Source organism: Oryctolagus cuniculus, chromosome X, assembly GCF_051225735.1.
Source record: "Oryctolagus cuniculus isolate XC-2025 breed Fujian yellow rabbit chromosome X, ASM5122573v1, whole genome shotgun sequence".
NCBI lineage: Eukaryota > Metazoa > Chordata > Mammalia > Lagomorpha > Leporidae > Oryctolagus > Oryctolagus cuniculus.
Genome location: NC_142888.1, coordinates 73,099,018 through 73,124,641, shown reverse-complemented (window position 1 = coordinate 73,124,641; position 25,624 = coordinate 73,099,018). Strand labels below are relative to the sequence as shown.

General features: G+C 42.6%; 1 protein-coding gene and 1 pseudogene across 2 annotated transcripts; one reads left to right on the top strand and one right to left on the bottom strand.

The window, feature by feature from the left end:
* Positions 1-264: 264 nt before the first annotated feature.
* On the bottom strand, positions 265-25,383 carry STEEP1 (STING1 ER exit protein 1). The gene is made up of 7 exons (XM_051827342.3): positions 25,205-25,383; positions 22,171-22,288; positions 5,305-5,346; positions 3,652-3,790; positions 2,759-2,848; positions 2,081-2,173; positions 265-692 (listed from the first exon to the last, which is right to left on the bottom strand). Exons 1-7 carry the CDS (start codon positions 25,326-25,328, stop codon positions 630-632), a joined length of 669 nt encoding a protein of 222 aa, XP_051683302.1. The 5' UTR covers positions 25,329-25,383; the 3' UTR covers positions 265-629.
* LOC100354563 (3-hydroxyisobutyrate dehydrogenase, mitochondrial pseudogene) lies at positions 9,658-11,445 on the top strand (annotated as a pseudogene). The gene has a single exon (XR_016227922.1). The product of XR_016227922.1 is annotated as a 3-hydroxyisobutyrate dehydrogenase, mitochondrial pseudogene (transcript).
* Positions 25,384-25,624: the final 241 nt, after the last annotated feature.

Sequence of the window (25,624 nt, the reverse complement as noted above, 5' to 3'; positions counted from 1 at the left end):
TCTAAGTTATCCTCCCTCTCCTACAGCAATCTGGCTTTTCTTCATTTTACTATAAAGTCTTATATGGTATGGCTCATCCATAGCTTTAATGTTTGAAGGAAAGGAAACATTATACAGATTTTAGCTTTTAATAGCTCTCCTCTGACAGCAGAAAGACTCAAACCATAGCCAATTCTAAGTACAGAAACAGAGTCACTTAAAAGGACCTGAGATGCTGTGACTTTGCAAATTCACACCACTTTCCTCTAAGACATATCACGATACTTTTTTTTTTTCAAAAAAATATTTAAACATTTTATTATTTTTGGGGAAGGAATAAAAAGTCATTTTATAAACTAGGGACATTCAAGCACTAATCTATTCATAAACTTTCTACACAGCTGAAGAAGTTGACATCAAATGAGCAAAAGATAGTACAGAAAGCCTATATACAAAAAGACTTAGAAAAATTTACAAAGCAGGTCAAATGGACTCAGTTATAGACCTTAATGAACACAGGACAATCAGTGGAAAGCAATGTAAAGCCTGCTGGCAGAGCATAAATAGGAACCAGTCCATGTAACCAAGAAGTTATTTTTCTCTCTATTCTAAATGCTTGCCTCCAGCCTTGGCTCAGAGAAAGGTCCTCATCATTTGAACTGGTTGTCAATCAACGTCCCCTTCATTTTTGCTTTTTTGGCTTCCAATTCAGCCTAAAATGGAAAAAAGTGCATGTCTTGATATGGAACATGAAATTCTTATTTTCCTTCCTTATTCTAATCACCCTAAAGCACAACTTAATGTACAAACTAGCATAGTGGTTCTAAAATCATAGTGCATCTCTAATAACTGCTTTCTAATCTTTCTGATATTACAGCACATGCAGAAAATGATATTTGTAGGCAAAGGAGGTAAATATACACATTTGTGGGCCAAGACAATCACTGCAAGTATCCCAGAGTTCTTAAGGCTGAGACAATCAATTTCATGGCATACCAGTAATCCTATTCTTGGCAGGACAGAAAGCAAAACACCATTCTAGAACAATGCAACTTAAAGTTGCGAGGTCCAGGAACTGTTATCAGTCCATGAAAGATAAGTAAAAAAATTGAGAGCTAGCATTTGGAAACTTTTATACTAACTTGACAGAGTAATAATAAAATAATTGAATAATAAAAATTGGGGCCAACTCATTCTTGGTGTGTTTTACGAATTACAAATCTGTTTATAACAAACTGCAATTGACTTCTACCTTCAAAAGTTTGAAAAGCACTGCTCTAGACCACTATGGTAAGGAAGTAGCTCCGAGGCTCCTACACTTCTGTCACAAAAAAATGTAGCACAAAATTGTTGAACTCTTTACTTAGTATATAGTCGGTCTTCTGTGTATAAAGTTAATTGAAAATGGATCTCAGTGGAGAATGGGACTGGGAATGGGAGAGGGAGGAGGATGAGGGGTGGAAGGGCGGGTATGGTGAGAAGAATCACTATATTCCTAAAGTTGTACTTATGAAATGCATGAAGTCTGTATTCCTTAAATAAAAGGTTTCTTTGGGGGGAAAATAAATTAAAAAAATGTAGCACAGTCATTAGGAGAGATCAGTATCCCCTTTTATGAGGCATCAATGAAGTAATGTCTGATTTTCAGTAAATTACTACTTAAAAAACAAAAATGCAGGCCCTATCACATATAAACAGACATCCTAGATGAGCCTATGAATAATGCAGAAAACCACTGGTGCTTTAAGAAGGCATGACCAGCTGCACTCCCAATATCACCAGAGTAGTACTGTCATATGTCATTATATCCTGCGACAGCCTGACCTTTTACTCCTGATCTTGGACCACAAGCAGCAGATTAAAATATATCATCCCACTTAGGGCTACCTAACAATCATTATAATTTAGGGCCTACATCCTGGGGTGACTACAACAGAGTAAAGTATACCTACGATCACAGCCCAGGGTTAGAAAGCCAGCAGCCAATTCCACTAGCAACCCTCAACAGATTTCCTAAAGGGTTTCCCTGCGCACTGGAAGGTCTCTCAGACTAAGAAACCCAAACACTCAAGCCCAGCACCCGTCCTCCCAGGCCACTCACCAGCTCTTGCAGCCGCCTCTTGCTCATGCCTTTGCGCTCTAGCTGTTTTTCAATCACTTTGGCATTCTGTGCATACGAGTCAGCAACTTCCCTCTGAAGGAAAAAAGAACCAGAAGCATCACCAAGGAAGACCAACAAGGGCCACATGTAGCAATTTATACTATTCAAATCATGAAATCATTACTGAAAAGGCAGGACTGTTCCCTTTGAACTCTTCATCTTTTCAACAATCCAAAAAAATTCAGATTTCAACCAAAATCACTTTTAAAATAACAGACAACACTTCCCTCTGTTAACATCATTATACTGAAGGACCATGAAGGTAATTGCTGCTACTGCTAAGGACAGACATACAAAGCATCAGAGCTGAAGTGGAAGGGACCTGAAATCATTGAGTCCAGCAGCTTTTAAATTATAGAAGGTTGTGGGTTTTGCCCTCTAAGGCAGCTCAAAAATGATATGAGGGAAAAAAAATCACATCTAACTGCCTTATTCTCATTATACAGATGTCCCTGAGATCCAGGGAAACAGGCACTACCCCAATGTCATGTAGTTCCTTACTAGCAGAGCAGGGTCTAAAGCATCTCTAATTATTCTGCTACCGGGAGATTCCAAGTCCACAGTTCTCTCTCCTCCTCCACCCACCATCCCAAGTCCCTTAAGACTAGAAGCACTTACAGCCTCAATCTCCTCTTCCTCTTCATCAATGGTAGACACAGTGACAGAGCTGAACTTGCCCATGTCTTTTGTCCGTTTGGTCATCATCACCTGGAGCAGCAGGAAGAAGAGTCAGTCTAGTTCACCACAAGAGGATCTATGAGCCACATGTGAGTGGGTGTGCCACCACTCAAGCCTATGTGCAGGGCTGTGTGTGTGTTGCTGGTGGCACTATCTCTTTGGGACAGGCTGGACTAACAGTATCAATGCTTTTATTCACATTATATTTTCTAACATTTGCCATCAAGCCTTTATAAGTACTTTAAAGTATAAGTATATATAAGTAATATTTCAACAGCTTTTATTTCTTCACACTGAAGAAATTTTGAAGGAAATAAATGTGAATAAAAACCATACAATTTCTAACTTTACAAAGCAACTGTAGCAAAGAAAAAGGAACACATACTAGGTGTTATAATTCTGTAACATCTGTCTATACACAAAAATGACATTTTATTAATAAAACAAGTACATCCGGGGCAGGTGTTTGTCACAGCAGTTAAGTTGCCACTGGGACAACTGCATCCCATAGCAGCATGCCTGGCTTTCAGTCCTGGCTCTGCTTCTGATTCCAGCTTCCTGCTAATGCACATCCTGTAAGGTAGCAGGTGATGACTCATGTAATTGAGTCCCTGCCACCTACATGGGAGACCTAGATTGAGTTCCAGGCTCCTGGCTTCAGCCTGGCCCAGCCCTGGCTGTTATAGGCATTTGGGGAGTGAACCAGCAGATGGAAGATTGATCTGTCTTCCTCCCTGCCCTTCAAATAAAAATTAATATGTTTAAAAAATAAACTAAAAATTCTGGAATAAATGTGTAGCTATATTAAGCAGTTTGTCTCCTCCAATAATTACCTTCTTAGGAGGCTCTTGTTTCTGGGTATATATATTTGTTTTCCCAAAACCCTGGCCAAACTTGACGACTGCTCCATCAACAATGAAGGTCACAGGAGCATTCTTCGGCTGGGACTGGTAGAAGAGTGGCAGTCCACACCTGCAAATACCGCAATACATCTCTGTGAGGCTCCAGAACTCAAATCCCCAAACACCAATTCACAAAGTGTGCTTAGACCCTGGGTATATTTTTGTTTACAGCATAAGCTAATGATCAGCTCTTCTGAATGTTTCCAGAATCACTTAGGGTACTTGTTACACTGCTGATCAGATTCCTAGCCCCGCACCAGAAGATACTGATTCAGCATATCTGGACCTGATAATTTGTCATTTGAATCAGTATTCCAAGTGACTTGTTTCATCAGACAAATTTGGGAGATTCTGGCTCATGCTACTTCGTTTTTAGCCAAAACCACTGCTATTCTTCCCAGGTGTCTGGGTAATTAGTTTGGGCATTTTTCTAGGTTTTTCTGTTTTGTTTTTGTGGTGTCAAGAGGAAATATAAAGGCTCTACTGAAGTGGTTGGCAAACAGATCCCTACAGTAATTGTTACTTTTCTTGGCTGACCATTATTATAATTGAAGTTGACCTATAAGACATAATAAAACCAATGTAATCAATCCAATGTGAATGACAGCTAAAATGCCTTTTTATCCATTTTCCCTGCTTTAACTCTTCTAGTCTCAGTTTTTTAAGAGTCAAATTCTAACTGAAACTATAAGACTGAATTTGCTATAGTTTAATATTCTCACCATTAAGAGCCTAAAGCTGGAGATACACACACACACATGCATAGATATTTATGTATGTATTTTGTAAAATAATACTCTCTATACTAAGTTTCTTGAGTCTATGATTTTATAACAGGCTTTATAAACAGGGCTGAATTGAATTATACTGTGTTACTTACCATATGACTATAAATTCCACTTGAAGAGAAAACACATATTCCCATCAAGATTTATACTAGAATGTTCATGGCAGTTTTATTGGTGATAACCAAAACCAAATCTAGAAACAACTCAAATGCCCTTCAAGGGGTAATGGGCAAACAAACTGTGGTATAATGGAATATTACTTGGCAATAAAGAGGGAAAAATTATTAATACGCATAACAACTTGGATGAATCTCAGAATCATTTTACTAAGTGAAAGAAAACAGGTACAAAAGATATATTTTATGAAACACATATTGTAGAATTTACATAAAATTTAGGAAAGGCAATACCATAGTGAAGAAAGCAGATCAGTGCCTGTTGGGGAAGGGGACTGTCTGCAAAGGGCATAGGGGCACTGGAGATGTTTTCTATCAGGATGGTGGTGGCATTACATAGCTATGCTTTTGTCAAAATTCATCAAATTGTACACCTAAGTGGTAAACTTTTATTATATATAAATCACATCTCAATTTTTAAAAAACTATACTATGCTAAAAATTCATTTTTATGGCCAGTTGGTCTCTTCAGGGAACATACTGGAATTTATATAATTGAAGTTTGAAGGTAGTCAATATTTTAAGTAAGATCTAACAGAGAATTGTAACCAAATCATTATTATACTAACACATTAAGACTTTATTTGCCTATGCTAGAGAAGCCCACAGTTAATACTTACTTTGCACACTTCTTCCTGTACTGTCGCTCAATGCCTTCAATCCTGCACGGAAAATAGAAGACAAAAGGTAAAAATATATGAACAATCTCATAACTTATCAATTTCACCATCTCATTTTTTCAAGCACTAAAGTGGACTTTCAAAAATTTTCATTTCCAGGCAGGTTTTGGAACAGCAGTTAGGACATCACTTGGGAAGCCCATATCCCACCTCAGAGTGCCTGTGTTCAAGGCCCAGCTCCGCTTCTGGTCCAACTTCCTAATAATGCATACCCTGGAAGGCAATGCTGATGGCTCTAGTAGTTGGGTCCCTGCCACCTTGGTGGGAGACCCAGGTTAAGAATTGGGCTCCTGGCTGAAGCTGAAGCTTGGTGGAGTTCCAGTTGTTGTGAGCATTTAGGGAATGAAACAGTGGATGGAAGATTGATCAGTGTGTGTGTGTGTGTGTGTGTGTGAGAGAGAGAGAGAGAGAGAGAGAGAGAGAGAGAGAGAGAGAGAAATGTGTCTTTTTCAAATAAATAAATAAATTTTAAAGTTTTTATTTCATAAATCAACTAGTTAAAGTTTTTATTTCACAGATCAACTAGTTAAGCTCCAGCATTCCTTCATTTCTTCAACAAAGATTTACTGGCCAGGTATCTTCCTGACAGAAGAGAAGGAAGAGAAAAAGTAGTCAAAGTTAGAATACCAATTATAGTTATAGTAACAACAATAATGGCAATCACTTACATAGCTTTTTGCCATGTGCCAGAAGCTATTCTAAAGTATACATGTATTAATACATTTAATCTTTACAAAAACTCTGTGAGGTAGGTTAAACTATAACGGGTTGAGCATCCCTAATCTGAAAATCCAAAATCCAAAATGTTCCAAAATCTGATACTTTTGGAGTGCCAACGTGATGCCAAGAGGAACATTCCACATCTGATCTCACGTGATGAGTCACAGTCAAAATACAGGTGCACTAAAATATTGTATAAAATCCTATTCAGGCTATGTGTACAAGGTGTACATGAAACATAAATGAATTTTGTGTTTACAATTGGGTCTTACCCTCAAGATATCTCATTATGTACATGCAAATATTTCAAAATTATTTTAAAAAAGTCTTAACACTTTTGGCCTCAAGCATTTCTTGTTACTCAACTTGCATTCTCATTTTATAGATGAAGGAACCCAAAAACAAAACAATTACATGATTTGCCCAAGGTCATGATGCTACGGGATGGAGAATGCTGAATTCAAGTTCAGGCAGTCAAGCTCAAGCCCACATACTGCCTTAGATAACCAACTCACAGATAAAAAGACTCCATTCCACCTACCTAGTTGCTTAACAGAAACCTGCGACTCATCCTTGATTCTTCTCTTTTTCTCATGTCCCACACCTACTTCATCAGCATATCCAGTAGATAGCATCTCCAAAAAAAGAGTTTGAAGCTGTCTGGCTTCCCCCACCTCCCTGCCCCATCAACTTTGGCTATGCCACTATTACCATTTTCCTTTGTTTCAATTTTTTTAACAATATATGCACAGGGTATACATGAGTATAAAATGAAAAATAAACAGTCTTCCCACTTCCACTGTTTCCTTGCCCAGAAGCAAATACTGTTTCTGAATTCTTGTGTTCGTCCCAGAGATAGCTGATGCACACAGAAGCACAGGACCCTGATTGGTACAAGATTTTTTATCCTTTTTCATATGAGTATGCCATAACTTAGATTGCTTTCTACCTTTTTGTTCACTTAAAAGCACATCACAGCTAAAATAAATAAAAAAATGTTTTATATACATATACTGTGTCATATATGAGGGTACATCAGGAAGTTCATGGAAAATTAAATTGACAGTTGTTTATTTTGGTGTAAAATAAATTTGAAATCCATATATACAGAGTCTTGAAAAAGTTCATGAAAATGTGTATCATAAAAAATATGCATGGATTTTTAAACACTTTGCACCAAAATGCACTTTTTTAGAGATTTATTTTATTTCAAAAACAGTTACAGAGAGGGAGAGACAGAGATCTTCCATCTGTTGGTTCACTCCCCAAATGGCCACAATGGCCAAGGCTGTGCCAGGCTAAAGCCAGGAGCTTCTTCCAGGTCTCCCATATGGGTGCAGGGGCCCAGGGACTTGGGCCATCTTCTGTTGCTTTTCCAGGAACATTAGCAGGGAGCTGGATCAGAAGTGGAGCAGCCAGGAATCAAACTGGTGCCCATATGAAATGCTGGCGCTGCAGGTGGTAGCTTAACCTCTATGCCACAGTGCCAGCCCCAGTGCCTTTATGTTTTAATTCTATTTTCTCACAAGTGTCTGATGTACCCTTGTATGTACACATCTTTTCATAAATTTAATAGTCAACTGTATTTTCTTTTCTTGGCGAACTCTCAGTTCATATACTTTATTTACGATTTTTCTTTTTATTTATACTAAGGAGACTTGCAAATGTTAATGGGCCTAGTAAATATTTCTTCCCCAGTTTGTCATTTGTCTTTAATGTTTTTCTACCACGTGGAAATTTTAGGGTTTTTTTTTGTGTGTGTGTGGCCAAAGCAATCTTTTTTCTTTTTTCATATGTGTTCATCAGACTCAGGCCTTCTCCATTCTGAATTCATATCTAAAATAAAAATTCTTTTTTTTTTACTTTTTTTTTGACAGGCGGAGTGGACAGTGTGAGAGAGAGAGACAGAAAGAAAGGTCTTCCTTCCGTTGGTTCACCCTCCAATGGCCGCTGCGGCCGGCGCATCGCGCTGATCCGAAGCCAGGAGCCAGGTGCTTCTCCTGGTCTCCCATGAGGGTGCAAGGCCCAAGCACTTGGGCCATCCTCCACTGTACTCCCTGGCCACAGCAGAGAGCTGGCCTGGAAGAGGGGCAGCCGGGCAGAATCTGGTGCCCTGACCGGGACTAGAACCCGGTATGCTGGTGCCGCAGGCAGAGGATTAGCCTATTGAGCCACAGTGCCAGCCTGAAATAAAAATTCTAACTACTTATTCTAGCATCTACTTCCAAGAGTGTCTCACCTCAAATCATTCCCTAAACAGAGGCAGGAGTGGGTTCTCTGACATCTAAAATAAAATCTTCACTCCTTACCATGGCCCACAGACACTATCCCGTACACTGTCTTTCTCTTTCCCTAAGCACTGGCCACACCAAACTTTCTTCTGTTCTTTGAACAAGTGCTTTCCAACTTTCAGAGGAGAGCAAACAAAGTAGATGCACAATAAGTAATGGTTGAAAAATTATTTTAAGAAGTTTAATGAGAGAAAATTCTAATCAAAGAGGTAAATTCTTAAATGGAGGAATGTGTAAAGTAGAATGGGAATACAGAGATGGGAGCTTCAAAGTCTGCGTGAAGCAGTCATGGAAAGCTTCATGAGGAGGTGACGTTCAAGCCGATTGCCCTGATAGAAATTGGTACTTCGGGCAGAGCGAATACTATGTGAAAAGCAAAAATAACATAGCATATTCAGGAAATTAAGAATAGTTCAGGGGTCAGCACTGTGGCACAGCAGGTTAGCTGGCACCTGCAATGCCAACATCCCATATGAGCATTGGTTTGAGTCCCAGTTGCTTCACTTCCAATTCAGCTCTCTGGTAATGTGCCTAGCAAAAGATGGTCCAAGTGCTTGAGCCCCTGACACTTACATGGGAGACTTGGATGGAGTTTCTGGCCTCTGGTTTCCACCTGGCCCAATCCCAGCTGTTGTGGTCACTGGGGAGTGAACCAGCAGATGAAGAACATCTCTCTCTCTTTCTCTGTCTAAAACTTTGCCTTTCAAATAAATAAATAAATCTAAAAAAAAAAAGAATAGTTCAATGTAATTAGGACTTGAAAAATAGAGGCAGGTGTTTGGCACAGTGGTTAACTCACTGTTTGGGACACCCACATCCCTTATCAAAAAGCCTGGTTTAAGTCCTGGCTACTCTGCTTCCAATCCAGCTTCTGGAAGATCTCTCTCCATCTGTCTGGTGTTCTCCCTCTCCCTCTCTCTAAGTAAAAAATGAAAATAAATATAAAATCAAGGATGTACTACCAACCTTACAGATATAAACAGGATTACAAGGATAGACTATAAACAATGGTTATACTATGAACAACTATCTGCCAAACAAATTAGATAACTAGAAAATGGACAAATTTCTAGAATGAAAGAATATTCACTCAAGAATACAGTCAGTTGGTCCCACCAGGAGGTGACGATAGTCAGCACAGGAAGTGGGATAGGGGCCAGCATGGCAGACTCCTTACGGCTCTGAGTAGCCATCTCCAGCCTCCAGTACTGGAGCCACAGGCAGTGGCCTGCAGCTGCCAGCCTTGCAGTAGCGTGTTCTAGCTCAATGGCTGCTACTTTTTTTTTTAAAGATTTATTTATTTATTTTAAAGTCAGAGTTACACAGAGACAAGGAGAGGCATATATATATATATATATATATAGAGAGAGAGAGAGAGAGAGAGAGAGACAGAGAGAGAGAGAGAGAGAGAGAGAGATGTCTTCCATCTGCTGGTTCACTCCCTACCTGGCTGCAACGGCTGGAGCTGTGCCAATCTGAAGCCAGAAGACAGGAGCCTACTCTGGGTCTTCCCACATGGGTGCAGGGGCCCAAAGGACTTAGACCATCTTCTACTGCTTTCCCAGGCCATAGCAGAGAGCTGGGTAGGAAATGGAGCAGCAGGGCCTCGAACTGGCATCCATATGGGATGTTGGCACTGTAGGTGGTGGCTTTACCCACTATGCAACAGCGCCAGCCCTGGTCAATAGCTTCTCAGACTCCCAATGTATTCATTGGACTGGACAACACAGGGAATCCCAATGGCAAAAATCTCATGAAGGGGCCGGCACAGTGGTACAGTGGGTTAATCCACTGCCTGCAACACTGGCATCCCATATGGGTACCGGTTTGATTCCCAGCTACTTCACTTTTGATCTAGCTCCTTGCTAATGCTCCTGGAAAAGCAGCAGAGGATGGCCCAAGTACTTAGGCCACTGCCACCCAGGTGGGAGACCTGGAAAAAGCTCCTGGCTCCTGGCTTTGGCTTGGCCCAGCCCTGGCCATTGCAGCCATTTGGTGACTGAACCAGCAAATGGAAGATATCTCTGTCCCTCCTTCTCTAACTCTTACAAATAAATAAATAAAATAAATCTTTAAAAAATCTCATGAAACATGGTTATTCATTATCTATGATGTGCTCCCTGATGCATGCAGAGTTTCAAGAGGAAGGAGAACAGGTAGTACCTTCCCCAGCAGATGTAGCCAAAAAAGCTGACAGAATTATTAAAAATGCTGCCCACCACTATCAGTGCAATAGAAGCTCATTCTGGAGCAAACGGAATTCTAAAATACGTGGAGACAGGCTCATCCAGTACTACTGATCCTGCAGTTTCAAAAGAATTGGCCAAAAAAGTTGAGAAAATGGGAGTTTTCATGGATGCCCTGTTTCTGGTGGTGTAGGAGCTGCTCGGTCTGAGAACCTCATGTTCATGGTGGGAGGAGTCAAAGATGAATTTTCTGCTTCCACAGAGTTGCTGAGGTGCATGGGCTCCAAGGTGATGTACTATGGAACTGTTGGGACTGAGCAGGCTTCAAAGATCTGAAACAACATGCTGTTAGCTATTAGTATGATTGTAACGGCTGGAGCTGTGAATCTTGGAATCAGGTTAGGGCTTGACCCAAAACTATTGGCTAAAATTCTAAATAGGAGCTCAGGACGGCGTTGATCAAGTGACACTTATAAATCGCGTACCCAGTGTGATGGATGGTAGTCCCTCTTCTAATAACTATCAGGGTAGATTCAGAATGACATTCACAGTACAAGACTCTTCCACTAGAACAGACAGCCTAATCCTTCTGTACAGCCTGGCCCATCAGATCTACAGGATATGTACAAAGGGCTGTGCAAAGCAAGACTTCTCGGCTGTGTTCCAGTTTCTAAGGAGGAGACCCTCCAGGGCACCTGTTGGCTGTGGGCACTGTTGGGAACCAAACTCTATCTTCTAGCTCACCCCACAAGGAAATGGGTTTAATCAAAGCTCACCTGTCTGCTTCTGATTGTCTAGGTCAGAGAAATTCCTAGATTTTTTTTTTAAGATTTATGTATTTATTTGGAAATCAGAGTTACACAGAGAGAGGAGAGGCAGAGAGAGAGAAAGATCTTCCATCCACTGGTTCACTCCCCAATTGGTCGCAATGGCCAGAGCTGTGCTGATCCAAAGCCAGGAACCAGGAGCTACCTCTAGGTCTTCTCACGCAGGTGCAGGTGCCCAAGGACTTGGGCCATCTTCTACTGCTTTCCCAGGCCATAGCAGAGAGCTGGATTTGAAGTGGAGCAGCCGGGACTTGAACCGGCACCCATATGGGATGCCGGCACTGCAGGCAACAGCTTTACCAGCTACTCCACAGCGCCGGCCCCGAAATTTTCATCCATTTTTAACTACTTAGTCTTTTCGTCTGTTTAACAAACATATATTACCTGAAATCTTTTTTTTTCTGCAAGCCACTGATGGCCTCTGCTAGCTAGCTGAACTGACCTTTTTCAAGTTTGATCCCCAAGCATGTTCAACTATATTGCTGAATACTTCAATCAGGATATTTTGTTCTACTTCCCAAGTAAGACCAAATGTTTTGTCAACAGAATGAAAACCATCTAAAAGGTAAGAAAATAAATTGTTGCAAGGAGAGAAGTTAGCAAACGGAAACATGGTGAATGACTATCTGGGTGTCCCCCGGGATGTCTGTCCTGTTGAGCAGGTGGTGGTGTTCTTGCATTTATTTTCCATGGAATTGATAAAGCAAGAGAATTTGTTGCTGCATATTTTATAATTTGAACTCAGTTACAGCATTCTTTTTTTTTTTTTTTTTTTTGAGAGGCAGAGTGGACAGTGAGAGAGAGAGAGAGAGACAGAGAGAAAGGTCTTCCTTTTTTGCTGTTGGTTTACCCTCCAATGGCCACGGCGGCTGGCACACTGCGGCCAGCGCACTGTGGCCAGCGCATCGCACTGATCTGAAGCCAGGAGCCAGGTGCTTCTCCTGGTCTCCCATGCGGGTGCAGGGCCCAACCACTTGGGCCATCCTCCACTGCACTCCCGGGCCACAGCAGAGGGCTGACCTGGAAGAGGGGCAACCGGGACAGAACCTGGCGCCCCAACCGGGACTAGAACCCGGTGTGCCAGCGCTGCAAGGCGGAGGATTAGCCTATTGAGCCCAGTGGATTTAATAGTGAATTCTACCAAAATGTCTAAATATAATTAATACCAATGCTTAACAAATATTTTAGGAAAAAAAGGAGAATACTTTCCAATTCATTTTATGAGGCTGGTTTTAAAGCAAAGACATTACAATAATAAAAACAAAAAACTAAAGATCAATATTGCTTAATAATATACATGCGAAAAGTCCTCAAAAAAAAAATACTAGCAAGCCAAGGGGTAGGTGGCAGGTGAGACACCACTTGGGACACATTATTTCATTATCAGAGTGCCTACGATAAAGTTGGCTCTACTTCTGATTCCAGCTCCTGCTAATTCGCAATCTTTGAGGCAGCAGGTGACAGCTCAAGTAGTTGGGTCCCTGCCACCCATATGGGAAACCTGGTTTGAGTTCCCAGCTCCTGGCTTCAGCTTGGCCCAGTCCTGGCTGTTGCCAGCATTTGGGTAGTGAATCAGTAGACAGGAGTTCTCTCTGCTTATTTGTTGCCCCCTCTCTCTACTGCTCAAATAAATAAATAAATAGTCTTTAAAAAAATACTGGCAAACGGCCGGCGCCACGGCTCACTAGGCTAATCCTCCACTTAGCAGCGCCGGCACACCGGGTTCTAGTCCCAGTCGGGGCGCCGGATTCTGTCCCGGTTGCCCCTCTTCCAGGCCAGCCCTCTGCTGTGGCCAGGGAGTGCAGTGGAGGATGGCCCAAGTGCTTGGGCCCTGCACCCCATGGGAGACCAGGAGAAGCACCTGGCTCCTGGCTTAGGATCAGCGCAGTGCGCCAGCCGCGGCAGCCATTGGAGGGTGAACCAACGGCTAAAGGAAGACCTTTCTCTCTGTCTCTCTCTCACTGTCCACTCTGCCTGTCAAAAAAAAAAAAAAATACTGGCAAAGTTAATCCAGCAGCGTTTGAAAGCATTATACAGGGCTGGCACTGTGGCACAGTGGTTAAAGCCCTGGCCTGAAGCCCCGGCATCCTATATGGGCACCGGTTCTAGTCCTGGCTGTTCCACTTCCAATCCAGCTCCCTGCTGTGGCCTGCGAAAGCAGAAGATGGCCCAAGTGCTTGGGCCCCTGCACCCATGTGGGAGACCCAGAAGAAGTTCCTGGCTCCTGGCTTTGGGTCAGCAGAGTTCTGGCCGTTGCGGCCAATTAGGGAGTGAACCATCAGATGGAAGACTTTCTCTCTCTCTCTACCTCTCTCCGTAACTCTGTCTTTCAAATAAATAAAATAAATCTTTAAAAAAAAAAGAATTCTCACCCATATTAAAAAAAAAAAAGGATTATACAACTTGATCGAGTGGAATTCCTCCCGGGAATGCAACATTGGGTCATGATAAAAAAAAATCAATTGATGTAAAAATGGAGAGTCTAGAAATAAATCCCTGCATTTTATGGTCAACTAATCTTTCTGACAAAGGTGACAAAAACACAAAATGAGGAAAGGATATTCTCTTCAACAAATGGCATTGAGAAAATTTGATATTCACATGCAGAAGAATGAAATTAGATCTTTATCTCATATCACTTACAAAATTAACTCAAAATGGATTAAAGACTTAAGCCTAAGACATGAAACTGTAAAACTACTAGAAAAAACATAGGGGAGGGGTGGGTGTTGTGGTGCAGTGCGTTAAGACATCACCCATCTCATATGGGAGTGCTGGTTTGCGTTCTGGCTGATCTGCTTGTGATCCACTTTCCTGCTAATGCATCCTAGGAGGCAGCAGATGATGGCCCACAAGCTTGGGCACCTGCCACCTATGCAGGAGACTTTGATGAAGTTCCGGGCTCATTTCTTCAGGCTGGCTCAGTCCAAGTTCATTGCGGGTATTCACGGAGTAAATCAGTTGGATTTTCTCTTTCTCTCTGCCTTTCAAGCAGGTGAAAATTAAATTTAAAACAGTTTTAAAAAAGAAAGAAAACATAGAGGAAAAGATTCTTGGCAGCGGTTTGGTCCATTTATTTTTGGAGGGACATAACACCAAAAGCACAAGCAACAAAAGTAAAAATAGAGAAATGGGATTGCATCAAACTAAAAAGCTCCTGCATGGCAAAGGAAATAATCAACAGTGAAAAGGTAACTTACAGAATGGGAGAAAATATTTTCAAACCATGTATCTGATAAAGAGTTAGTATTCCCTTTTATATATATAACTTATACAACTCAACAGCAAAAAAAAGAGGATTTTAAAATGTGCAATGGACTTGAATACACATTTTTCCAATGAAGACATATAAATAGCCAATAGGTATAAGAAAAGGTGTTCACTAATCATTAGGGAAATGCAAATCAAAACCACAATGAGATATTACCTCACACAGGTTAGAAAGACTATTATTAAAAACATAAACGTGCTTGTGAGGATACGTGAAGAAAAGGGAATCTGTGTATGGAGGTTCCTCAAAGAATTAAAAATAGAGGGCTGGCGAGGCCGCGCCATGGCGCATTAGGTTAATCCTCTGCCTGCGGCACCGGCATCCCATATGGGCACTGGGTTCTAGTCCCGTTTGCTCCTCTTCCAGTCCAGCTCTCTGCTGTGGCCTGGGAAGGCAGTGGAGGTGCTTAGGCCCTTGCATCTGCATGGGAGACCAGGAGGCACCTGGCTCCTGGCTTTGGGTCAGCGTAGCTTCAGCTGTTGCGGCCATTTGGGAATGAGCCAGCAGAGGGAAGACCTTTCTCTCTGTCTCTCTCTCTCTCACTGTCTGTAACTCTACCTGTCAAATAAATAAAAATCTTAAAAAAAAAAAAAGAGGGCTGGCATTGTGGCACAGGTCAAACTGCTGCCTGTAACACCAGCATCCCATATCGGAGTGCCAGTTCAAGCCCCAGCTGCTCCACTTCTGATCAAGCTCCCTGCTAATGTGCTTGGGAAAGCAGAGGAAGATGGCTCAAGTACCTTGGGCCCCTGCCATGTAGGAGACCCGGATGGAGTTTTAGACTTTTAACTTCAGTCTGACCCAGCCCTTCCCATTTAGGGAGTCAATCAACAAATGGAAGATCTCTCTTTTTCTTTCTCTCCCTCTCTCCCTATCTCTCCATTTATCTCTGTCACTCAACATTTCATATAAAATAAATGTTTTTAAAAAATTAAAAACAGGACTACCGTATGAACTGGAAATCCGAGGTTTGTGTATACCCAAAGAAAATGAAATCAGTATCTCAAAGAAATATCTGCACACACATGTTCAATGCAACATCATTCACAATAGCCTGGATATAGAAACAACCTAAATACCCATCAATGCACTAATGGATAAAGAAAAGGTGGTACCAGGGCGCGTGTGCACGCGTGCACATACACATACACACAAAATAGAATATTATGAAGCCTTTAAAAAGAAAGAAATCCTGCCATTTTTGATAACATGGATGAACCTAGAGGACATTATGTTAAGGGAAATATGCCAGACACAGAAAGACAAATACTGCTTGATTTCACTTACTGGTTCAATCTAAACCAGCCCAACTCAAAGATGCAGAGAGTAAAATGATGTTTGTTGGGACTGGAGATGAGGGAAAAGAGGAGTTTTTGTTCAACAAGCATAAAATTTCTGTTACGCAAGATGAGTAAGTTCTACAGATCTAATGTATAGTACAGTAGATTAACAATATTATATCCTACACTCTAAATTTGTTAAGATTGCGGTGAGAAACTGAGGCTTCTTGTCAACTGTCAGCACTAAATTGCCAACTATGTGAATGAGCCACCCTAGAAGTGGAACCTCCAACCTAATTAAGACTTCAAATGACTATACCCGTGGTTAACCCCTTAAACCACAGCCTCATGAGAAACCAGAACTACCCAGTTATGCTTGCTCTTGAATTCCTGACCCACAGAAACTATGTGAAATGATGTCTACTATTATTTGTTAAAAAAAAAAAAAAAAGAGAGAGACTACCAGAATATGAGGATGGACAGGCAGGCCAAAGTCAGATCATAGAGAGCCTTAAGGCTTGGAATTTATCCTGCTAATCAGGATTTTAAAAACTGTGCTCCTTGGGGCCAGTACTGTGGTGTAGTGGGTAAAGCCGCCACCTCCCATGCCAGCATCCCTCATGGGTGCCAGTTTGAGTCCCAGCTGCTCCTCTTCCAATCCAGCTCTCTGTCACAGCCTGGGAAAGCAGAAGCTGGCCAAGTGCTTGGGCCCCTGCACCCACATGGGAGACCCGGAAGAAGCTCCCAGCTCCTGGCTTCAGTTCCAGCTGTTGCGGCCACTTGGGGAGTGAACCAGTGGATGGAAGACCTCTCTCTTTCTGCCTCTGCCTCTCTGTAACTCTGCCTTTCTAATCAATAATAAATAACTTTTGTTAAAAAATGTGCTCAGTGATCCCTACATGAAGTAAGATAGGGGAAGGAGGAGTCCTTAATGGATTGGGTTCAACTCTTCCCAAATTAGAGCAGTTTCCTGCTTGTCAGTCTTACTTTTTATACTTCAGGGTAAGAATTTCACTGAAGAAAGGATTTTGTTGTTTAAAAATGCTTGAAAAGCACTGCTGTAGGTGATGAACAGCCACTGAAAGGTTTGAAGTAGGGGACTGACTTACTGTGTATTTTAGATAATTTGGACCATAGAAGGTTGATGAAGGAGAGCAAAATCAGAGGCAAAAAAGCCAAGTAAAAGGCCACTTCAATAGCCCAAGCAAATATCTTGGATACCAGAATGATAGCAGTTGTAGCAGGGCTGAACAGGAGGCGGTCACAAGACAGATTAGAAAGTAGAAGCAACAGTACATGATGAGTAACTGGATATGTGCAGGGGATGTTAGGGGTAGAATTGGTTGTGACAAAGAGAGGCCAACTCCCAGATTTCTGGCTGGAGCCACTGAATGAATCATGGTGTAATCATAGAAGGAAAAGGAGGAAATTGGCATCTGGCTGATAGTGACAACACCTGTCTTCAGCACAAGAGCATGTCCTCTCTCGTAGAAGAAGCCCAGAGGAAGGTAGTTCCTGGCACTGGGTGAGTGAGACCCAAGGATAGCATAGCAAAGGTCCTGCAATTCTTGTGGCCCTTCTCTCCCAGTCTCTGGATGGCTGCTCCAATTAGCATATCCATTTTCCAAAAAGCAGAACAGAATAAGGACAAAAAGGGCTTTCCCTGGAAGCCCCACCCAGCAACTTCTACTTCCATTCCTTACACTTAGAAAAAGCTAAGTCGCATTCAGAATTTTAGTTGTTGGGATGAGGAGAGGGCTAGAATATATGCCTTAGCTTTACAGACATCAGTACATATGAGGGTAATAGAAGATTGTTGGAGTAGTGCTGAGTGAACCAATCTGAGGTACTGTCCACAGTAGAAAAATGGGGAGTCTGACTTTAGTCATGTTAAGTCTGAGGTAGAACATCAGGTGAAGAGGGAGAGTAGGAGCAAGAGACACACCTCTGGGGCACAGGGGAGAATGTAAGTGGATCCACATGTCAAGACTCATCACCATGAGTACAACTAATTGTCACAGAAGGTGATGAGAATGCCTGAGGAGGGTATAAAGAGGAGAGGGGACAAAGTCAAAGTCAGAGTCCTGCAGAATAGTAATATTCAAGGGGCATACAGAAGAAAAAGAAACCAGAAGACTGAGAAAGTGAAAGAAGTAGAATTACAAGAGTAGCTTCACAGAAATCAAGAAGACAGCTTCAAGGGAGGCATGGTCAACAAAGATATGACAGAAAAGCAGCCACTGGATTTGCAACTGGAGGTGTGGGGGATGGCGAAAAAGAGGGAATCAGGGAATAACAGTGTCAAAGGACAGTTACTTTAGAATGGAGAGCCTTGGAGGTAGAAGATCATGGGCTTCAGGGCAAGTGGTAGGTAGACTGTTATATTTTCAGGAATTAGTACTCCCTATACTCAGGGTAGAGAAAACCAAAATTCCACCCTGACCAAAAGAACACATTTAGTGGGCTGTTGGAAAGAGTGTTCGTGATTAGGGCAGGTAGTATGTCAACCAAGAGGAAGTCTCCTATGGCTTGTTGGTAAACTCTGAGGACTCCATGGCTCAGCAGTCACTTAGCCAGAGGCCACTGATCTTTGGTACCACTTGGCTCTAAAGCTGGATCACCAGGCTGGCGCTGTGGCACAGTGGGTTAAAGCCCTGGCATGGGGCGCCAGCATCCCATAAGGGTGCTGGTTCTGGTCCCGGCTCCTCCTCTTCCAGTCCAGCTCTCTGCTGTGGCCTGGGAAGGAAGTAGAAGATGGCCCAAGTCCTTGGGCCCCTACACCCACATGGGAGACCCAGAAGAAGCTCCTGGCTCCTGGCTTTAGATTGGCACAGCTCCGGCCATTGTGGCCAATTGGGGAGTGAACCAGGGGAAGGAAGACCTTTCTCTCTGTCTCTCCCTCTCACTGTCTGTAACTCTACCTCTCAAGTAAATAAATAAAATCTTTAAAAAAAAAAAAAGCTGGATTACCTCCAGGATTAGGCTGATTGGGTTTCTACTTCAGTCTAGGACCACCCAGTTATTTTTTGGCTTCGAGGTAAGGGTATCTGACTTAAGAGTGCCACAGGAGTCTGTGGCCTAGTTGTGTTAACTTCTCTCTATATTAACTGAATAATACATATTAGCTTACTCTAAATAATATTATATATGTAATTATAAATACTTTAATGATTCTAAAGATGGTCAGTGAATAATCTGCAAAATTGATAGCCAAAAGAATGAAGGAGGATGAAGCATAAGAGCATGGATTAGCCTGGATAGGGCATATTATTATTATTATTATTTTTGATATGGCATATTATTTTTAAGCTTCCTACATCCCATAATGGAGCATTTTTCTGATGTTTCCTCAAGGACCTTCTTTTACAAATTTCTTAAGTTTTATAGCTGTGCTACCATGCTCCCAGCTGTTTCTTGGACACAACCTATTTTCACTTCAGCTACTCCATTCTAAAAGCAGTAATCATAATGGTACTGGATGCCTGGTTTACTACTGAAAGTCACCTTGCAGCGGTCTCTAACTCTTCATTACTGAGCGCTAGTAACAATTTTGTTTCTTAAATGTAATAGTTATAGGACAGCCTATCTTTTTTCAGTTCAACACTAGAATATGAAGTTCCACAAAGGGAGAGTTCTTTGCTTTGTACTACGTTGGATAGTATTCCTTAAACATTCACATCTTTCCAGGAACCTCAGAATGTGATATTATTTGCAAATGGAGTTGGTGCAGATATAATTAGTTAAGATGAGGTCACATGGGAGTAGGAATGTCAATTAATCCAATATGACTGGTGTCCTTATAAGAGAAAAGACACAGGGAAAACTCCATGTGATGATGCAGGTTGTGACTGGAGTTATCATTTTTATAAACCAGAGAATGCCAAGGATTGCTGGCAAACATCAAGAGTTAGGAATGGGCTTAGCCGGCGCCGCAGCTCACTAGGCTAATCCTCCGCCTAGCGGCGCCGGCACACCGGGTTCTAGTCCCAGTCGGGGCGCCGGGTTCTGTCCCGGTTGCCCCTCTTCCAGGCCAGCCCTCTGCTGTGGCCAGGGAGTGCAGTGGAGGATGGCCCAGGTGCTTGGGCCCTGCACCCCATGGGAGACCAGGAAAAGCACCTGGCTCCTGGCTCCTGCCATCGGATCGGCGCGGTGCACCGGCCGCAGCGCGCCAGCCGCGGCGGCCATTGGAGGGTGAACCAATGGCAAAGGAAGACCTTTCTCTCTGTCTCTCTCTCTCACTTGTCCACTCTGCCTGTCAAAAAAAAAAAAAAAAAAAGGAATGGGCAAAGAATGATCTTCTCCTAGAACCTTGAGAAAGTATGGCCCTGCCAACACCTTGATTACAGACTTCTAGCCTTCAGAACTATGAGACAATTAATTTCTGCTGTTTTAAGCCACCTAGTTTTGGTACTTTATTATGGCATCCCCAGCAACGTTAACACACTGGTATATTCTAGGTTTAAGCATATAATAGAAGTCAATAAGTGAAATATTTGCTGAATAGATGGGTGGACTTTTTTAAAAAGATTATTTATTTATTTATTTGAGAGGTAGAGTTACAGACAATGAGAGAGAGAGAGAGAGAGAGAGATCTTCCATCCACTGTTTTACTCCCCAAATGGCCGCAAAGGCCAGAGCTGAGCCCATCTGAAGCAAGGAGCCAGGAGCCTCTTCTGGGTCTCCCACATGGGTGCAGGGGCCCAAGTGCTTGGACCATCTTCCACTGCCTTCCTAGGCCATAGCAGAGAGCTGGATTGGAAATGGAGCAGGTAGGACTCGAACTGGTGCCCATGTGGGATGCCAGCGCCGCAGGCGGAGGATTAACCTACTGCATCACAGAGACAGCCCCAATGGGTGGACTTTTTAATTCCTTAGGATTGACCTTCTCAAGGCATTTGACATCTGTTGATGTGCCCCTTTCCTCCCTGCCCCTACTCCACACTTCATGAAATTCTCTCTTCTCTTGTTTTCACATCACTAACTTATCGTGGTACAGTTCCAATTATTTTGTCTGCTTTTAAATTTTCAACCCCTCCTCTTCTTGCTCAACACTCTGTAATTTTATTCCTTCTTGGGTTTCAATTCCCCATATATATCAAGGACTCTCAAATAAAGCACAGAACTAACAATGTCACACTCCCCAGCTTAAAAACAACAGAGATGGCTTTTTATTACCTATAGGTAAAATCCAAACTTGCCTATTTCAACACTGTATTCTGTTCTCTCTCCAATATGCATGAACTCCTTTCTCTAAAGTAACCTGTGTTCCAGCCGCAGAGAACTACTGAAACTTCCCAGGTATGCCACATATGATGCTTTTGATGCTACCATATTCCCTCCATTTGGGATATTCCTCATCCCTCTCATCTACTTGGTGAAACTCTAGTTCAGGCCAAACACAAATGCCACTATCTTTTGGAGTTTTTCCATTCACACAGGGTGACCCACACTGACTTGTTTTCCCATAATGTTTGATCACAACACCAGTGCTTCCTCCTTTTACAATAGGTAGTCTGTTCCCTCATTGAGCCATGAGCTCTTTAATGATAAAGATCATACCTTACTTACCTTCACAGATCCATACCTAACTCAGTGGTTGGCACACGATATGCTCCAAAAGAGTACAGGTTGAATGAACTCATTGAAACCTATAATTTGTAATCAAGTTACTGCTATCAAATGGCAATGGAGGCCAGTGCCGCGGCTCAATAGGCTAATCCTCCACCTAGCGGTGCCGGCACACCGGGTTCTAGTCCCAGTCGGGGCGCCGGATTCTGTCCCGGTTGCCCCTCTTCCAGGCCAGCTCTCTGCTCTGGCCCAGGAAGGCAGTGGAGGATGGCCCAAGTGCTTGGGCCCTGCACCCCAAGGGAGATAGGATAAGCACTTGGCTCCTGCCTTCGGATCAGCGCGGTGCACCGGCCGCAGCACGCTAGCCGTGGCGGCTATTGGAGGGTGAACCAACGGCAAAAAGGAAGACCTTTCTGTCTCTCTCTCTCACTATCCACTCTGCCTGTCAAAAAAAAAAAAATGGCAATAGAATCAAATCTCAGCAAAATCTCAACAAAGCACAATCAAGATATTGCTGCATTAACAGAAGTTAGAGAGCTACAATGAACACCAAGGTACTAGGCCCAACTGAGTGACCTATTTGACACTAGATGGGATACTTATACTCTTCAGGAATAGACCCTAAGACAATAGAAAATCCTAGACAGAGTATCAACCTCTTACCTCCGAAGATAAATAGTCTCCTCGTCTTCTGTGTTACAAAACTTGTGAGCATGTTTGGCAGCATCAATCACACGGGACCGGTCCCGGGGCCTCATGGGTAATTTCTCTAATTGACAGTCTGAAGGAATGGAGACAGATTTAGTCACTAGAGTTACTAGAAAATACCTTGAGCTAATCAAAATTTTAAGTGGGGTCCTTATGCACTATAATTTACTACTGTAATTACTGTAAATACTATTACTGAGTTTCTCTACTAAAAATGAATTGTTGTTAGGAGACATTGGTGTTGGTCCCAGCTCTGTTACTACCCTGGCGATCTTTGGCCAATCACTTCTTCCTTCAGGGATGTTTTCCTCATTTGGAAGATGAGTAGATATATTATCTTGAAAGTTCTTCACAGCACTGCAATTCAAATTGCTATTTCTGTAATTTCAGTACATTTGGTTTGTGTTATAATATACATTACAGAGTCAGAAAAAAAGAAGCATTCTTGAAGTCCTACAAGGAAGGCACTGGGAAAAGTAGGTAAGTGCTAAAGAAATGAGAAAGTGGGTAGGTGAAATGATACATGTAGTCTGCAGATGACACAAGCTAGTTGAAGGAGTTTTAATACAAAAACAGTGAAAACATGCATGAAACATTTTGGAACAGCAGGTTAAGTAGCCACCTGTGATGCCAGCATCCCATATCAGAGGGCTGATTCAAGTCCTGGCTGCTCTGTTCCTGATCCAGTTGCTGCTAATGTGCCCAGGAAGGCAGCAGAAGAACCCAAGTACTTGAGCCCCTTCCACCTTTGTGGAGACCTATATGAGAGTTCCTGGTTCCCGGCTTGGACCTGGCCCAGCCTTGACCACTGGAGCCATCTGAGGGGTCAATCAACAGATGGAAGATCTCTCTGTTACTCTCTCTGTCACTGCCTTTCAAATAAAGAAAAAAATAAATTTTTTTGAAAAACAGAAAACATGCAGGAAACAGTTTCAAGTAGAAGGAAAACTAATATAATGTAAATTAAGTATCTAAAGGATCATAGAGAAAGTCAAGCATTCAGAGAGACTCAGGATTAATGGAAGAAGTGGAGAGGGGTGCTACTGAACGCCAGACAGTTCATACACTAGCTCATTTACTCTTTGAAATAAGATACGGGGTGAACATGGTACTAATGACTGCATCAGGAAAGACAACACATAAGAGGAGCAATTGCAGAGCAGGGAGCAGAGGATCATGAATTCAATTTTGAACACTATGTATTTGAGAGGTCCATTACACATCTGAGTGTAGATGTTGAACAGGCAATTGGAATTTGAGGAGAGGTGTAGGTTGAAGGTGAATATCTGGGAGTTAACAGTACTTAAAGCCTGGAAAAGGTGTAGATCATCCAGGGAGCGTGTACAGAGCAAGAATAGATGAGCATGCTAAGTATTAGGATTTTGAAATACCTAAAAGTTGGAAGGAAAAAGAAGCCAGAGACCAAAAAGGGGCAAAATCTGAAGTGGGAAGAAAATCAGAATTCTGGTCTTAGAAACAAATAAAGGACATGTTTCTTTCTTAAAAAAATCATTTAGGCCAGCGCCGCGGCTCACTATGCTAATCCTCCACCTAGCGGCACCGGCACACCGGGTTCTAGTCCTGGTCGGGGCGCCGGATTCTTTCCCGGTTGCCCCTCTTCCAGGCCAGCTCTCTGCTCTGGCCCGGGAAGGCAGTGGAGGATGGCCCAAGTGCTTGGGCCCTGCACCCCAGGGGAGACCAGGAGAAGCACCTGGCTCCTGCCTTCAGATTAGCGCGGTGCACCGGCCGCAGCACGCCAGCCGTGGCGGCCATTGGAGGGTGAACCAATGGCAAAAAGGAAGACCTTTCTCTCTGTCTCTCTCTCTCACTATCCACTCTGCCTGTCAAAAATAAATAAATAAATAAATAATCATTTAAAAAATTTATTTTTATCCAAAAGGCCAAGAGTCAGGGACATACACAGAGAAAGACATCTTCAATCTACTGGTTTACTCCCCAAATGCATCCCACAGCTGGGCCCAGCCCAGGCTGAAGCCAGAAACCCAGGACACTCCATTCAGATCTCCCACATGGGTGATAGGGATCCAACTACTTAAGCAATCACCGCTGCCTCCCAGGGTACACATTAGCAGGAAGGTGGAATCAGAAGCTGAGCTGAGACTTGAACCCAGATGGGATGCAGGAGTCTTAACTGCTGCACCAAACACCTCCCAAAATACATGTGTCAAGAACAATGAAGCAATCATCTCTATTAAATGCCAGTGAGAAGGGGATTAAAATGAACATTAATAACTGACCACTGGAACTGGCAACATGGAGTTCAGTTAGTAACCTTGACAAATTTGAGGGTACTTCAAAAAGCTTGTGGAAAAGGAACTTAAAAGATGTTTATTTTGGTGCAAAACATATTTTGAAATCTAAGCACTTTTTAAACAATGTGCATTTTCCATGAAATTTTTGAAGACCCTCCTCTTCATGAATTTCAAAGATTTTTCACCAAAATAAACTTCGATTTTAATTCCATTTTCCACAAACTTTCTCGAGTGACCTTAGATAGGTGGGAAGGAAAGATTGTTTGAAATAAGGTCAAGAGAGCATGAGAAGTGAGAATGCAGACATAGCCAATATAATCAGCTTGAGAAACTTTGCTATAAAAGCAGCAAAAAAAAAAAAAAAATGAGGTTATAGTCGGAGGGGAACATTGGGTCAAAGAAGGATTTTATTCTCGTTTATTCTAAGATGGGAGCTGTTGCACGCAGCATCTTTATATGCAGAACGCTGAAAGGGAGATACAGTATTTTTTCCCCTGAAGGAGGAGATTGGTTTTGAGGGAGTTTCAGTTAAACAGAAAGAAAAAAAAAAATTGCCTTGGAGTGGGGCGAGGACTTGTAGGGAAGACTCTGACGGAAAGGCAAAGCCAACCAATCGTCAATGAGAGGCGGCTCCCCGATCGAGACCAGAGAAAATTCGCCCTCAAGAACCCCAAGTCTCACTCCCGGCACCCGCTCCCCAGTTCCCGATTACTCACCCAGCACCAGCACCATCTGGCCACACAAGCAGTAGTAGACGTGCAGGGGCTTCTCGCCGTCGTCATATTCCTCCCGGTCGCGGGTGTCGGAGCAGACTACCGACCGCGACACTACTTTAGGCATAGTTCAGAAGAGTAGCCCGAGAACCAGACGCCTAGGAAAAGAGTCGCGCAGAAGTGACGTCAAAGGCGCACATTGCGTTATTTCTCTTCCGCGACTCTGGTCAAATGAACTTCCGGGCGGCCCCATCACGCTTAAAGGCGCGGGGGCCCGCCCTGAGCCGCCCGGAACTTCCTTTGCCTTGGCCAGTTAGATGGGACTGATTTAGTTGTCACACCTTTAACATGATTGAAGTTACTTATTTATATCTCTATAAGTTATGCATATACAAAAATATACAAGAACTATACATTATATAT

Excerpts from the sequence above, each read along its gene's own strand:
- STEEP1 (XM_051827342.3), bottom strand. The coding sequence starts at position 25,328 with ATGCCTAAAGTAGTGTCGCGGTCGGTAGTCTGCTCCGACACCCGCGAC. Across the intron at positions 5,347-22,170 it reads GAGACTATTTATCTTCGGAG|GATTGAAGGCATTGAGCGAC; the intron begins GTAAGAGGTTGA and ends TTTTCCGTGCAG. Across the intron at positions 693-2,080 it reads AGAGGCGGCTGCAAGAGCTG|GCTGAATTGGAAGCCAAAAA; the intron begins GTGAGTGGCCTG and ends TTTCCATTTTAG.